Consider the following 17123-nt stretch of genomic DNA (forward strand, 5'->3'; position numbering starts at 1 on the left):
CGAATACAGGTTCAGGAAAACAACTGATGTAGAAAATGTGAGAATAGATACAGGGGTATTTGTTGCAGAAAGGAACGCTGTATTGAAACACTTCATAGCATGAGTGGGATGAATTCCCCTGGTGACCTTGACTTGTTGCTAGCCATTTCTTTGGACAATGCATCCAAGGTCTTCATTTCTCTTCTCAAGGAAGGTGCAAACTGCACTCTGCAAAATATTCTGCAACTATTGCTGTCCTCAGGTTGCTTCTAAGAAAAAGCCAGTGATCAGTTCACTTCCATGTTTAGGCTTATGCTGTTGTCTTGTGTTTGCTTCTCTACATAAGAAAGCTCACTACATTGCTTATATTTGTATCAGTCTTGAATCAGTCCCATGGGCGAGCCTTAACTTTAATAGGTTGTTCACCATATAGAAGTATCCAGATTCTGCAGGCATTAATAGCATCAGGAGGTAAACAAACATAATTAGGTGTAACAGGTACCTCGGGGTGCTTTTAGCAGAGTGGCTTTTGGTTTTGTTTTTTACTCCTGAGTGGTCCCTTAACTGTTCCAGTTAGGCAGATCTTGTTTTAGAAACGAGTACTGCTTTTCTTTCTCTGATCTGTGTAATTTGTGAACAGGCTCTTTGCTAAATAGGAGGGTAGATTAGATAAGAATAGAAGAGGTTGCAGCCATTGTATAAGACAATACGTAAGACACAGATTCTCAGAAAGGACATGGAAGAATTTCAATCTGAGTTGGAAAAAATAAAATTTGCAAAATAGCCTGCATGTTCTTCCATGATGAAGGATAGGACCTTGACAGGATGTGTAGCAGAGCAGGCTTTTTTCGGTCTTATTTTCTACTTGTTTCATATCCTTCAGCCTCATATCAGTGTACTGTGATAAAATTCAATGGTCTGTTATAAGTATGTTTGCTCTAAATTTAAAAATCAATGAATAAAAAAAATAATTATCTAAATAATGGGCTTGCAAATTAATTGGAGAAAGCTGTATGGTTATGTCATCCGTACTACACGAGTGGTACAAAATTATTTTGTCCAAATGATCCATGCCCAGTATTGGCAGGAAGGAAAATCTAGCATCCACCTTTTTCTTAGAATTGTTTACTACTGTGGCATTGTCTTCTCCTGTCCTTGCTGTTCTCTTAAGCTGCTTTATAAAGGCCCAACGATAAGAATATTTAGGAAAAAATTCTACATTCTCATCTTTGTATCCTTTTTCAGATACTCCATTTTGCCCCTCTTTTACTGCAGTATGTTCTAGGTAGTTCTTCCTCTTCAAGTATTTCACAATTTTAATTTTCCTGCTGTTACATCCTAGTAGGTTTTTATGTCAACTCCTCATTGTTCCAGGTATTTCTAGTTTTGAACTTTGTCTATTTCTTCTATAAATGCATGGAATTTCCTTCCAGATCTCATCTTTCAAATAGCACTTTGAAAACCTTTTCTGTATTGAAAAAATTATATATTCTTTATTGTTTTGTACTGCTTCGTACATATCTACTTGTCCTCAGAGATAGGAGGGTGTTCAGGGTATAAGCTATTGTCATTTTTGGGAGCTGCATTTAAATCAGTCTTGATGCTATCATGATTAATGATGTGTTATTCATCTAGTAAAGCTTTAAAACTCTTTATGAGCATAGTAGTATCTTAAGACTTGTGGAAAAATGGGTAAAATAAAGAGAAGAAATAATATGCCGAAGAATAGAAATAGTGCTTTCCCAGTAACTAAGTTCATTCTTTCATCCTTATGTTCTTCAGAAAATATTTTTTTCCCTTATTCATAATTGGCTACACTTATCCAAATAACAGCATTCATATTTAGTGGTACATAATAACATTAGTCAACTTGTTCAGAAAGCTGGTGCTGATGTTACTTCAGCTCATGAATAAATGAGAATTCTGACATTATTATTTGCAATAGCTCTAAAATATAGATAGATTTTCTGGAAATAAAGGGTTTATGAAAAATGTAGGGGTTTTTGTTTGCCCCTCCTTCCCTTACATAGTTGACATTTCATCGTAAGAAGAAAATGTGTGGGATTCCATATTTCTTCATTGGAAAGGAAGGATTTGTTTGCATTTAATATAATATTATTGTAAAAAATTAACAAATCGAAAATTTCATTGTGAACAAAATTCATTAGATAAGCCTAGAAAACGAAAAATGCATTTGAGGGTTCTTAGCACAGAGATGCTGCCTCTGCATTAGAAAATTCAGAAGTTGAGAAGGTATTTCCACAGAATTGCCAATGTATGTTTCTTTTCTGCTTATACTGTCTTACGCTTGTATAGCTACATGTTATCAGGCAGTATACGGATATAGCTGGATCTTCAGTCTGTCCTACTATGTTCTTAAATCTGTATTTAGGAAGGCTGGTTTTTACTACTGGTAGTATTAAAGATAGATGCATAAATTCCAAGGAGTGCTAGGAAGAATGTCTTCAAGAGCCCACATGCAGAGGTGTGGGCTTATGTCATACTTACAAACAAAACAAAAAAGGCTTAAAATGAAATGAACATTCATGAAGTTTTTTAATACAGATTTTTATATTATAAAGTCAAAGGGGACCGCTGTCATTTAGCCTGTCTTCCAGATAGCACAGGCAGCAGATACTGCTGAATTAATCCATAGCTGGGCTAGAGCATAATGTCCTTTCTTGATTGAAATTTTACCTCTGGTGGGTAGTCCACAGCAGCCCAACAGTAAGTGTGTTGGGTTTGTAGCGAAACACTTGTCACTCTGTAATGACTAATTTTTAGAGTAGGTCAGTATGTCATAGTTTGTATAGCTAACAATAACCATAGTTACATGGTGTTTTTTATAAATAAAAAAAATACTAATATGTGACTATCTTTGTAGTTTAACACGGCGGCCAAACAGCTGATAGAATTGGATAAGCCCTCAGGTTCTGCTGTTGACTCTGGAGAAGGTACCTCTGGGGCATCCCACAACAATTCAACCCAAAAGCACACCGATACTAAGAAAAACACCAAAAAACGGCACTCTTTTACCTCCCTCACTATGTCCAACAAGTCTTCACAGTCTTCTCAGAATCGCCACTCAATGGAAATCAGTCCTCCTGTCCTTATCAGCTCCAGCAACCCAACTGCAGCAGCCCGCATAAGTGAGCTGACGGGGCTTTCCTGTAGTGCCCCTTCTCAGGTAATTTACATCAAATCAAATATAAACCATGTATTTTTTTAAAAAAATAACTATAAAGGCTTCTGATCTTGTCAGATTACTTGCTTCACGTTATTAATTATATGTAATTAATATTAACGTATGCTTTCACAAAGTTTATCTTCCAACATGAGAGCGTTTAAGGAAAACATTTTACAACACTTCTTATGCAATGATAGTAAATATTTTTGGTCTTGCAAGCTAATTTTTTTCACAATAGTTAATTTCTTAACTGCCACGAAGATTTTTATTAAACTGTGGAAACTAGAAACTGGAGTGATTTAATTTCTTGGGTTTTTTTCTAAATTGAATGTAATATTGGATGTTAATAAAGCGCATGCAAGTAAAAGGTAAATTCAACTTGAAAATTACATGAATTCCAGAAATGTACCATATTAATCTGATTGTGATAAGTAGAAATATTTATCTGGCTTTATTTAATTGTTAATCTCCTGTTTCGTCAAAGCTTTTAGTTACAAGCTACAGTAGCTTGTGAACAGTTGTCTGTTTCACACAGAGATTACATTTTGGGAGAAGAGATAGTAATGAAGGCTAAGAAGGGTTGGTGTCATTTTATATTGAGCTGGTAAATAGGTTTTATTTGCATGTCTTTGGGATCTGACAGCCTTTTATGAAAAAAAAAGAAAACTGACATTGGTCAAAGTGTGTTTCACGTCGCTAGTTCAATAGATCTCCAAAGTTTCTGAAACATTGGAGGGGAAAAAAAGCAAGCAGTGTGATCCAATACTGTTTGTTTGAGTATCTAACACAAAATTAGTTCTAGGCTAAAGTTATAGATAGTGGAGTACTGGTGATTTTGACCATGAAGCTTACAGCTGTGTCAGAACCAGCTCTTATTAAACTACTCAGAACTGACTCTTCGGTTTTTTTTATTCTTTGACAGGTTCATATCGGTACTACGGGGCTAATTGTGACTCCACCCCCTAGCAGCCCAGTCACAACAGGGCCTTCATTTACCTTCCCATCAGAAGTTACCTACCAAGCTGCTCTTGGTGTAAGTACCATTTAAGAAAACTCAGCCTTCACATTTATCATTAGTCTGTACAGTCTTTTTTTTAATTCCCTCCAGTTCTGATACAGTGATTTGAAATGATGGGTTTATGATGATTGTCTATGTGATAGACAATGGTATAAATTGGAACTATAGCAAAAGCATTATTGATACAATAATATCTGCATCCTGTCATGCATATCCATTTCTCCAGCTTTCCTCTGTCATTTCTCTGCAGTAAACACAAGGAGCATGCTGCCTTCCAGAACAGTGTTTCTTTTCAGCATGAGTAGGAAAGAGATTATACTGGGGGGGGGGATATTCGGGGAAATAAGCAAGATCTTACAAAAAAACATCAACTTGAGACCACAGCTGCCGGATATTTCTGTCTTATTTGACTCAATATTATCAAGATTCTCTGAAATAAGTTTCAAAACTCTGCTTTTTTCTGATTAAATATAATGATTTTAGTCATGCGTATGCCTGTGGCAGATGAACATATCTAGCGTGTCTAAGTTAGGTTCTTGGAGATCAATACGAAAAACTGTTGCAAATGGCCATCTTTTAAAGGAAGGAATACATTGCAATGCTGTTTCCTTTGGACAAAGCATTCAAAAAGTACAGGATTTCATTCCAAAACCAACTGAAATTCTTTATTTTGCTGTGCTTGTGGTGGAGATGCTCTGGAATGTCCTACTGCACTTATCGGAGCCTGACCTTAACTGCAGTAAAGATTGTGGATACCAGTTTTCAGAGATCTTCAAGGGAACTTAATAAGCTTTTATGTTGATCATAGGAATTCTCTAAATTTAATTCTTGTTGCAAGTCCAGAAATTGTACCCCTCACTTTTAGGGGGAGAGGGACAGCTGAATAATAAATATCCACTTAGTTTAAAATAATAAACCAAAACAAACAAGCCAAACAAAAAACTCCAAGGCTTGATCTTGTTTAGGTGTCTAATTATCCTTGCAGTCTTTTAAAGCCAGTAAAACATAATGAGTAGCCTTGCTGCTAAATTTGTCTGGTTTTGTTTTCAACTTTCAGCACTTGGATCATTTTACACATTTGTCTGCAAAATCGAAGGCAGAATTGTCTGTCTTCTATTATCAACTTGTTGTTGTTTACGTAAATGCTTAGGTGTGGCTTGGTCACAGCTGAGAGGTTGCATTTTGACAGCTTTCTTCGGGGCTCTTAAGTTATGTTTTCCAGTCCTTAAAATTATGATGTTGTTACTTTCTGAATTATTTCCAATACTTTGTTCTGGCATGGCAAGCACATGGTAAGCACATTCCAGAACTGAGTACAGTACTGCACAGTCATTCTTAGTGTTAAAAATACTTTTACCCTGATAGTCTGGTGTTTATATCTTGAGAATTTGTATCCATTCATTTGGCCTGAGTGTAGCAGAAAGTTTAAGTTCAGCTAAATATCCACAAATTTTTGTCACTAGTGATGTAATAATTTATCTCACCCAAGGAAATGTATTTCACATTCTTTGTTCTTCAGACAGATGATCTTATTATTGACAATTGTACGCACAGTGTGCTTTTGCCCTGCCTTACTGAGTGATGCAGATTGCGCTGCAGCAACGTGTTGTCCTTTTATTCTTAAGAGCTCCTTCAATCTGTGGATCATCTGTGCAATCCTACTGTTAAATGTGTATTAATCTCGAATGAATTAATAATCTCCTTATATTTAGATTCATATTTTAAAGTCACAGAGTGGTTGAGGTTGGAAGGGACCTCTGGAGGTCATCTAGTCTAATGTCCCTGCTCAAGCAGGGCCACCTAAAGCCAGTTTGCCCAGGAGGGTGTCCAGACTTTTGAATATCTCCAAGGATGGAGATTCCACAACCTCTGCAGGACACCTGTGCCAGTGCTCAGTCACCCTCACAGTGAAAAACTGTTTCCTGATACTCAGACTGAGCCTCCTGTGTTTCAGTTTGTGTTTCACTGGGCACCACTGAAAAAAGCATGGCTCCGTCATCTTTGTACCTTCCCTTCAGGTACTTATAAACATTGATGAGTTTCTCCTGAGCCTTCTGTAGGCTGAACAGTCCCAGCTCTCTCACCTTTCCTTGTAGGAGAGATGCTCCAGTCCTTTAATTACCTTAGTGGCCCTTTGCTGGACTCTCCAGTATGTCTGTGTCTCTCTTGCACTGGAGAGCCCAGAACGGGACACAGTACTCCAGGTTTGGCCTCATCAGTGCTGAGGAGAGAGGAAGGATCATCTCCCTTGACCTGCTGGCAAGACTGCTCCTAATGAACCATTACACTTCTTTGCCACAAGGGCACATTGTTGGCTCCTGTTCAATTTGGTGTCCACCAGGAAGGACTCCCATGTCCTTTTTTTGCGTATGAGATGTACATCTAATACTAGAAACAATTAGCTGCTTATATACTAATCCACGTAATCTTTTATATTTCTTTCATTCTGTCCTTCAGAAAATACCTGTGAGAACTGAGCAAACAAAATCAATTTTGGTGCCATTTGTGCTGTTAGTCAGAATACAAGTCTAGCTAACATATATGCTGCAAACGTTGAGTAATTAATTTGATTTGTGGATGAGATATGTTTTGGAGAGGATGGGGTAAGCAGGATTCAAAGCATAATTTCAAAAGTTCTGTCAGAAGTTGCTTTTTTTTCCCCCCTCACAGTAACAAACACTTTTGTTTGTTATTAAGAATCAGTAGTTCTTTCTTTGATGCCAACATGGAAAAATACTTTATTTTGGTACTGGTGCAAAGTCATTAAACCACCTTGGGTGCTTTAGTTGCATAAGCTTTTTCAAAAGCGATCTTACCAATGGTACCCACAGGAATTAAATTACAGTGCTAAACGCAGCATGGAGTGAAACTCCTGCCACATGATCGTCCTGTATCCTGGAGCGCTACTTTCTCTTTGTGATAACCATGTTCCTGGTTATGTTTCCAATTAGGCATATAATTCCCATTGAGAACCTGAATTATTCTCTGCCACCCTCTTTAAAAGTCAATAACCTTCTGTACATGATGTTCTGTTTCTTCTTGACTTGTTTTCAGCATGACTAAAATACAAGCTGGCAGCCCAGGCTACAGTCAGGTCGTTCCTGTGTTCTTTTACTATCAGTGATAGATTAAATGATGATGCAGTTTATAGTCACAGACTGTGAAGTGTGTCTCTTACGTCCACTTTTCCTCTTGCTTCATGAACTCTTGTTTTAATTCTAGAAATGTGCAAAATGGTTCTGACAGGTCAAGAGAGAAGGTGATGTTCTTGTCTCTCTAGATGTTTCCCATCTGGAAATACCTGACATTCTGAGTATTAATTTTAAGCTACAGAACAATTGCGATTGTATGATTTCATACATCAGAAGTGATTGGCTTGAGTCGTTTTGGTTTTGTATTTTTTGCTTTTGTAAGTATAAACTCCTGCATTTCTCTGAGCTCTCCCTTTAGCTTTTTTTTTCATTTCTGAATACTAAGCAAATGACAAGGGAGTTAAATTGGAACAGGGCGTTTCTCTTTAGCATGAAGATGGTTTAATTGGATCTTCTTCCTGTCAGTTGTTTTCGTGTATATAATACTATTTGAAGTAGTTGATTGCTCTTTGAGAGCAAGCTGTTTATACAACTTCTTTTACTTCATGCCAAACTCGGATTAAGGGGAAAAGAAGAAATCAGAGAGGATAAGCATGATTCCCCATCAACAAAGAATCCTGAATTTATGCATCATTGCTATATTTATCAGTCCTGAATCTAGAAGGAAAGAAAAGCTAGGGTCTTCTCTTATGTTCTATAGCAAAGATGGCTTTTTTATTGTTAAGAGGAGGTATTTTGAGCTGTCTTGTTGGGTAGCAAGTTTCTCTAAGGCAGTTGAGATTAATTCCTAGCCCAAAGGAGCCTGTGAGTCTTTTATCTATGTACACGTATAGGATCACATTTTAGTTTGTTACATTGTTATTTTGGGAAATGTCATGGTGGTTCTAAAAATGCCGATTGTATTAATTTTATTTTGTCCATAATAGTCTTTTGTAGATGCTGTTTGGTACCAAATGTTGTATGAAGTAAGTTATTTACAAATTTGCAGCCAAAATTGACATAAGTAAAACTTAGGAATGAGAGTGCGTTTGTTGAGTGACCGTATACACTATTTGCTGCTTGCATCACTTAAGCAACTTTTAATTTGCATTCAGAAAACCTGTGATAATTTATTTAAAAGTTTTGTTTTACAGCAGCAGTTCTTTAGCCTAGTTCTTTAGCCGGGAGCATTAATTCTTGTTTTGTGTTTTGAGGTTTGATTCTTTGAAATTGAAGAAGCTATGAACTGAGACAAACTTCTCACAGCTGAGACTTTTGACTGTGATATTATCATTTACACTGTTCTTGGGGACTTCAAACCACAACTTTGCCCTTAATGGGTGCATTAATTGGTCTGCTTTTCTTGGCCACTGGCATTTTTGAACCTTGTAGGTGCTTAGTATATTTGAAGTTCTTTATAAAATATAAATAGCAGATGTCAAGTTCAGTAGTTGTTGGGTGAAAATATGCACGTACAATTATGTAAGGCTCATTTACTTGGGAGGAAATTCTTGGATGTAATTTATAAGGTAGTTATCTAACGGAGGAGATTTAGTTGCCATAGATTTTGCTGAAAAAACTGTTAAAGCAAATATGTGATTTAAACCATGATACGGGAAAAACAGAGACAAAATATGCTACAGCAAAGTTAGAGTTACATGCAAAAGCATCAGAAGAAAAACAGAATGTAGCAACAACAGGTAACTTACCTTCCTTTCATTCTGCCTTTACAGTCTCTTGAAAAGTTAAAAGTATTTTGGACTGCAGTCGACCTAGATATCCATATTGCTACTTCTGCAGATTGAATATATTGACTTTGAAATGGTGTTTTGGTATGTGCAGTTAACAAGCAGAAATAGGTGGTCTATATTTGGATGGTTTACATTCGCTGATGTGCTGAAGGTTTAAAAAATTTTAAAATGCCCGTTTTTTCTTGTCCTATTCTCTTGCCCACACAAAAAAATTTACCCCTCTATGTGAAAGTATATAAGGTAGTCTGAATTATTATTAATGAGGCACAAGCTGTGAGGGTTATAGTATACTGATGACATTCATCTCTCTTCCCTGTAGTTCCAGCTGATTCAATAGTGTAAGTCAGGAGGACGCTTAAATAAGAACTGTCTGAGTCTTAACCAACAAAAATTCAAATCAGCTTTTGTTGGGAAGAGGAAGCAGCTGAAAGAAATGATGAGGTTTTGTATGAGAGGCCTGTTCTTGATAACATTTATTTATAGTTCAGGAATTTTGTTAAACATGAGCCTTAATTTGTTAGCCCTCGGGGGATTTTGCAAGTCATATATTTTTTCCTAGACCTTGTGGGAACGAAGACAGTTAATGAATGTTTTTTCCACTGCTGTGCCTTTTGTTATTCTTTGGGCGAGCTGATTATTGATCTTCAGTTGACTGATATGGGAATGCAGCCTAATTATATTTAAACTTAGTTATATGTATGAGTTTCTAGAGCATGAGTATAGGTACTATTTGAAGACTTTACATACATTGAGTATCAAATTATGCAATGTTTCATCTTCTAATTAAAAAAATTCTCACTGATTTGCTGTTTTATATGCTTGAAAGTGCACTTGTCTGAAAAGTACTTGCAGAAACTTTCAATTTTTTCTCCCTCAACTACCTAACATAAAAGTACTCTTAATTATTTTGATAAGCATATTTTATTAAATCATGCAGGGTTTGCATATATTCTTTCACAGATTGTTGACTATGGGAACCCTCAAAACTAGCTTGTGCTCTGGAGGTAGGTATGTGTCTCAATAGCTAGAAAAATGCTTACATGCCAGAAAACTTACTGAAAACTTAGGTAGGGCATTTAGATCTATTTTATCAAGTTGTAGCAGTGCACGCTGAGGAGCATTAGTCCTCTAAAGCCTACCAGGTAGTTTATTTAGATTTCTAAGTACTTGCCAAGACTTTAGGAGTTTAATTGGGCTGTGGCTCACTGCAGATTTCATTACCGTAGTAATAGACATGGGGAGGGGAGCAGAACCCAAATAAAGCAGAATAAAATAGAGCCGTGAAGGTGCCTTTATTGCAGCTAAAAATTCAATATATGTTGTGTGCTCAAATGAATAAAATACAACGCCCAGCATTTATATCTTTAGAGATGCAGGAAGTGTGGAATCGTGACAACCTTGATATTGTGCATGAATAGGTTTAATTTTAAAGATTTCCAGCTAATAATCTCCTGATGTGGATTTACAGGTTCTACCACGTGTAGGAATCTAGATGCCTAAAAGAAGATTTGAATTTATATTTTATAGACAGGTTGCCTAAAATTTAGACGCTGTGTTCAGCTTGGATTCAGCTAAGACATTTGTTGAAGCTGATTGGGAGGGGGAAATTACTTCTGCTGTAAAGCAACTGAAAGAGAAATGTTGGCATTTCAGTATGAATTACCAAGATATTTTTAAAAGATGATTGGATGGATGGAGATCTAGAATGTGAAGCAAATGCAATTGCAGTTCTTGTAAATAATTCAACTAGTAGTATCAAAGCTCACGATGTTTCTCCAGCAGGTCATGTCTGCTTTAAGTGGGATACGGGAGGCGTATTTGGTCTTAAAAGATTGTTAATGTACGACCAGAAAAAAAGCTTTACTTAAAATAGGAGTATTTCACGATATACCATGCAATTTGTATCATGACTAAGCATAAGAATTTTGACTGAAAAACTGTAAGAGTTAATCAGTTTTCTCTAGATTTGAAAGCTTTTAATCATGCAGTTCTTTACTGTGTTTTGACAGCGTAAGACTAATTCAGAGAGCTGTCTTTTTATAGACACTTCCTCCAAATGCAGCGAGGTAATAATGACACAGTATAGAACTGAAACTTATTTTCCTTATAGGTTTTTCTTTAGAAAAACAAAAAAACCCCTACCTTTAGAAGAAGACTGAGGGGAATTAAAACGACTTTCAGTTACGTATTTTCCAAACTGATAATGTAATGCTGTGCATTTATATGCTGATGTAGTGGAAAAGCCAGCACATTTTTTTAATTTATATTTTTGTTATGTGGTTTTTAAACCTGAAGTGGTGTGGTTTAGAGTTTTGTTCCTGTATTAAAGGATTGCATTAAGTCGAAGATCATGTTTGAAATGAATTCAGTTTTACATTTTCAAATGTTGGATGTTCTTTATTACTCTTTTTGTGTGCGTTGTAACACAAACAATTATTTTTGGAAGGGGGGAAGGAAAAGTTCTCCTTTTGTGAGAGACTTTTCCCAGGAGTGTCAGTACACAAGGTCCTAAAGAATTGTCTGAGGCTTTACAGAGCAGAAGGTAACAATTGCTCCATTGATTCTCAAAAGGCACAGAAGGCTGTAGGCAGGACCCCCATTACGATCTGCCTGTAAAAGGACTGTGCCTTTTTACTGGGGTGTTTGTTAAAGATTACCAATCTTGATAATACTGAATTTCAAAAGCTAACTCTTTAAACTAGAAGAATAGGAGAAAGTGGTAACAATAGCTCAGTGACTATGGTCTCATATTGTGCTCGCTTTTGTAACCCATACATCAAAAGAAAATTTCCCCCAGAAGGGGTGGGTTTGGGTGCACTGCTGCTGAATTGTATATTATGTTTCAGCTTCAGGTTACAAAAACATTCATGTTTTGAACTACAGTCAGCAGTAGGATGCAAAATCTACCTCCTGGAAGGCTTCTGAATTTTTGTCGAGTCCTATCCTAAAGATGTTATAATTAGAAACAATGCTTTCCGTTTTTCCTGGGCTGAGAAATTGCTTGTCATTTGCTTAATTAGCTGCCAAGACTTCAAGATTTTAAACTGGAAAAAGAGAAATACAGACAAACCTAACTCTCCAGTTCTATAGTACCAGTAGGTAAAAGAACACTGAACATGGCTGGGTTTTTTTCCCATTTCCTTAGGACACCATACTTCTTTTTTTTTTTTTTTTTTTTTTTTTTTTGCAGCTGATTCAACTCATCAAACAGTATTGATCATCTGTTGCTATTTTTTTTTTTGTTCTCATAAAATCAGAATATGAATCCTCCGCTTCCGCCACCACCTCTCTTGTCTGCGGCAATCATTGCCTCGGCCTCTTCTGGACCTCAGTCTGCAGGTGTCATCCAAAGGCCCACATCAGGATCAACTGACCAAATGGCGCATTTACGACCGCAAACTCGTCCAAGTGTGTAAGTAAAATTGAAAATTTTCACTAGTCAGAAAAATGGAATGAGATCAATAATATCACGTGTACATCATGCCAGCTGGCTGCGTTCTGCTAGAATTCCCAGAAAGCCAAGCATACAACTCAGAACAAAAGCAACACAACATATATAAAGGTGATATCCCCAAACAGCCTTTATACTGAGGGTTATTTATGTCTTAGGTAAATATAATCAGCTGCTGCTGTGTGTAGAAAGGACTCACGTTGAAAATATAAAGTATTTATCATGCAGAAGATTAATGAATCCTTGAGTTAGCGATGCGGACTGTATAACTCGCGAGTGGCAAACTCTGGAGTGAATTTATTCAATGTTTTCCGTTATGTATGGAATGAAAAGGCTGTTCTCATATGGAATAACTTCTGACAAAACACAGAAAGCGCTGTGTTTCATTTAGACTGTTTTATTAGCATGTCATTGTCAGACTGCTTGTGTAAGTTGCGATTGAAATTTGACTGAAGATTCTACAGTTCAGTTAATTAGAGGGTGGCAATTTGGAATGAAGGCAGAAAGCTGCTAGTTAGCGTTATGTCTTCACACTTGTAATACAAGCAAATGTGCGTCATCCTTTTGGGTGAAAATATTTTGTATATTAACGTGCTGCTGACAACATCTTTCTTCTTGGAAACTTCTTTGTGTGTCGCTTGGAGAATCAGAACGATAAAAGAAAAAATAAAATTTAGGAGTGGCTGAACCATCTAATAGGACACGTTTGAATAATGCAAGGACGGCTTTTGTTCTGCGTCTTTATTTTTATCTTCCCACCAGGTTTCCTCCCACTCCTAAAGAGCGCCCTTCTTGTATAGCAGGTGCATCTGGATTTGGGCTGTTTCTTTGGTGTCAAGCATTTTAACGCTGCTTCTTATGGATTACTGTGCTTAGTGCAGTTAATCAAGTTCCCATCTCATTTATTCCCATCCTCCATCTTCAAAGGGTTGCTTTATATGAGGATACTAATGAAATTTTGAATGATTTAACTAAAAGGGAAGTTAATGAACACCAATTAAAGCACATCAGTTGCTTTCCCATAGAGCTTCAGTATGTAGCTTTGTAGATCACCCCTAAATCATGTACCAGCCTTTTGTTGCCAGTGTGTCATGTGTTGCCTTTAAAGCATATTTTGGACTTGCTTTACCAGGTACCTATATTGCCTTTAAAGCATTTTTGCAGATTTAATGCAGAGTTTCCTGGGTGGACAGCAAGGATCAACAATATGATGCAAAAAGGAGAAGCATACAGTTAGTGCTGTCATTACTGTGCACAAGAGACAATTTTGACACAAGAATGTTTTGCAAGGCTGTTTTTTTACCCTTGGGGTAACAAGGAGAGTGGGAAAGACCAGCATTGCAAGTAATCATGGATCCTTTTTCGTGAAAGGGAATATTCTTCCCACCTACCTTAATTGTCTGTCTCTTGTGAAAAGTATATTCTTTTTGAGAAAATGTTATTTATTAGAATGCTATTTCCCATAGGTCTGGATCCATAATTATATAAAAGTTTTTTATATCAATGATTTAAACATTTTTCTCATGTTCAAACTGTGGCAGAAAATAGAACAGTGGTGGTTAGAACGGTATAATTTTTTAATGTGACAATAGGAAATTGTGCAATCTTATTTGAAGACTTCTCTAGGAATATTCCAACATGCAACTGCGGGACCTTCAACTTTTTTACTATTTTTTTTCCTAAGAATGTCTGTTTAAAAATTAAAAATGAAACCTGTTTCTGAACTCTCACTATGGTTTCAGATGCAGTCTATTATGCATTAGTGTTGGTCAGAATTAAAAAAAAAAAGGAAATAACCTTTACAAGTGAATAACTGCTAGCTACATTACCCACAGACTTCAAGTTCTAGTAACGTATCTTTTTTTTGGCACTGCAGTTGCACAAGGTGATTCCAATTTTGCAATTTGAAAAGTAGTTCTGATACTTACTTTCACTTCTGTAGCTGATAAACACCGGTTTAATTAAGTGCACTAACTTAATAAAGAAAATGGACAATCTTATTAGATGTATTGTACGTTACATTGAAGTGCAGTTAGGAGGATGTTCTTAATGGTCCTTGTTTCCCTTAATATCTGTTTTAATATTTTAACAGTATGATGGATTGACTAACACGTAACCCTTTCTGCCATTGCCTTCCCATCTCTGACTGACCTCTCTCTGCCAGAAAACACAAGTGATATTTTCAATTGTTTTAGGTTTATCAATTGCATCTACTGTCCTGTCTTTCAGGTATATTGCTATATACCCTTACACTCCTCGAAAAGAAGATGAACTGGAACTGCGGAAGGGAGAAATGTTCTTAGTGTTTGAACGCTGTCAAGATGGCTGGTTCAAGGGAACTTCCATGCATACAAGCAAGATCGGTGTTTTTCCTGGAAATTATGTGGCTCCAGTTACAAGGTATATTTTTATACAAGTGTCTAAATAGTTTTCTAGTTTCAAGTCCAAAATGATTCTGTTCTTATATTTAATGCTAAAATTGGATAATAGAAGACCTGCGGGTTTTAGTAACTAGCTCATTTTTCAGTTATGTTTTGCTTTTAATTTTGGCAGGACAGTGACAAGTGCATCACAAACAAAAGTTCCCATGTCTACCGCTGGCCAAACGGGACGAGTGGTAACTATGGTCAGCCCTTCCACTGCTAGTGGAACATCTCAGAAGCTCCAGGGGAATGGTGTGGCAGTGAACTCCAGCACAGTACCCACAGCTGTGGTTTCTGCAGCGCATATCCAAACTAGTCCACAAACCAAGGTCCTTATGCACGTGACAGGACAAATGACAGTCAACCAGGCTCGCAACGCAGTTAGAACAGGTAAAAAAAAAACAAACCCAAAACAAAAAAACCCCCAGCTTTTTATGTGTGGTAGACAGACTGTAGGGTCTGTCTGTCCAAGTGTCTGGAGTCAGGGTATGTGTAAATATGTGTTGGGGTTTTTTAAGGCATTTTTTAATTTAGTTTTTTTAGAATTGAATGCTTTCTGAAATTACAATATATCTCTCTGAACTGTTGAATCTTTTATTATTCGCCTTTAAGCAACTGTGTGTACATACAGACTCCTACCATTGGGAATTTATATGGAAGTACTTTAGGTGGAACTTCTTTTATTCCAGCAGTATCTGGGATGGGGGCATTCTTTGAGCTTCCCCACTCATATGCATTTCATATAGTAATGAAGGTGATAAGAACATCTGAGTCATAGCTTATTTTTTTGTGTTATCTGCATAACAGCTACAGATTGCTCTAATTTAGGATTCACTTTTAAATCCTCTCCTAACATCTTTGAAGACCTTTAGCATTCATTCCTTCTTCTGGCTCAGGGTTGGTCCTTAGGCATTACAGTTTGTTCTGTGAACTTGACTGCAGCTTCTTTCAGCTTTGACTCTGAAACACCAAGAGTATATTGGCTTCAAGATCCATACCATCTTTGTCATAAAAATCTGTGTTTCTGATAGGTATAACTTTACTGTCTGAGGCAGGCCACATCATAGCGAAACATGCCTTGTTATTTAAACCCAGATCTAAAAAGATTGATAGTGGTGTTTTCAAGAGTTTTTGTTTACCAAATCCATGCACTCGTCTGTGGATTTGCCAGGCTAGGAAAATACCACACAACTGGAGCCTGATCTGTTCCAGTTGCTCCTAGGGCCTCAAAAGAAAATGAAAAAAAAAAAAAAAATACTCCATTTCAAACTATCCCAGTGGTTCCCTCTTTCGGCTTTGAATTTGGGGCCTAAGATCTCTTGGCTGAGAGAGTCATGACAAAGGTTTTTTTAATCACGAGATTCTTATTGGCAGAGCAGACGAGAAAGCAAAAGATGCAAATGGTATTATCTGTTATCTCCTTAAGGGTGATTGTTTCATATGGTCTCAAGATCCATGAATTAGCCCACTCCCTCTGCAGTCATGCTTCTCCTAAAATACCCTGTGAATGTTCAGATGTCAGCACCAGGTTTGCTTATGGATGTAGGATATGTACATATGTCTTCAGATATTTCATTTCCTTAATTGGCCTCATCTTCCTCCAGTCTGATCTTAGGCTGGAACAGATGTGATAGTCCTCTGTAACAACTTTATTATTTGCCTTTAAATAAAAATAACCAGGTGCTATTGGCAGCTGGTAAGAGAAACTAAGCAAACATCTGTACTTTCCTGCCTCTCAGGCATAGGAGGTTTCGACTCTAAATCCTTCTTTTGAGCTGCCAAGAAGCTTACAAGTGACAGCACAAAGGAGAAAGCTCCTGTGGGCTCCAGAGGCCTTTCTGTCCCTGCATCTCTACACTGCTGTCAAGACGAATAAGCTCTTACAGTTCCAATCAGCTGGAAAACATGACAACATACTTCCCACCAACTTTTTAGGTCAAAAACAGAAAAATCAAAGGGGCTGCATTCTCTTCACAGAGAACTTACCGTTGGATTGCGGTATAAAGGTGTAGCATTCAGTCCCAAATACAGATCTGTCCCTTATAAGAGCCTGAGAACTGAAGCAATAATGGCTGCTTCACGTTCAAATATTACAGAGAACCTTGTAGGCAGCATCTGAAATGTGATCATCTTGAGCTTTCCCTAGCACCTTTGCTCAACGTTACTCTCTTGATGAGGCTTCACAGATCAATGCTGCATTTTGCAGTGCTGTTCTTCAGTTTAATTTTAGCTCAGAACTTCAA

General features: G+C 37.1%; 1 protein-coding gene across 4 annotated transcripts in view; it reads left to right on the forward strand.

Annotated features, from left to right (window-relative positions):
• Window positions 1–17123, forward strand: part of SH3RF1 (SH3 domain containing ring finger 1) — a 92537-nt gene that overhangs the window by 61624 nt on the left and 13790 nt on the right. For all 4 annotated transcript variants that reach the window (XM_054203213.1, XM_054203214.1, XM_054203211.1 and 1 more), the window contains 5 exons: window positions 2864–3166; window positions 4089–4199; window positions 12264–12418; window positions 14687–14857; window positions 15011–15270. In XM_054203213.1, coding sequence (XP_054059188.1) covers window positions 2864–3166; window positions 4089–4199; window positions 12264–12418; window positions 14687–14857; window positions 15011–15270 — 1000 coding nt within the window. The remainder of the gene's footprint in view (window positions 1–2863; window positions 3167–4088; window positions 4200–12263; window positions 12419–14686; window positions 14858–15010; window positions 15271–17123) is intronic.

Source organism: Rissa tridactyla, chromosome 5 (assembly GCF_028500815.1).
Source record: "Rissa tridactyla isolate bRisTri1 chromosome 5, bRisTri1.patW.cur.20221130, whole genome shotgun sequence".
In the NCBI taxonomy this organism is placed as follows: Eukaryota; Metazoa; Chordata; class Aves; order Charadriiformes; family Laridae; genus Rissa; species Rissa tridactyla.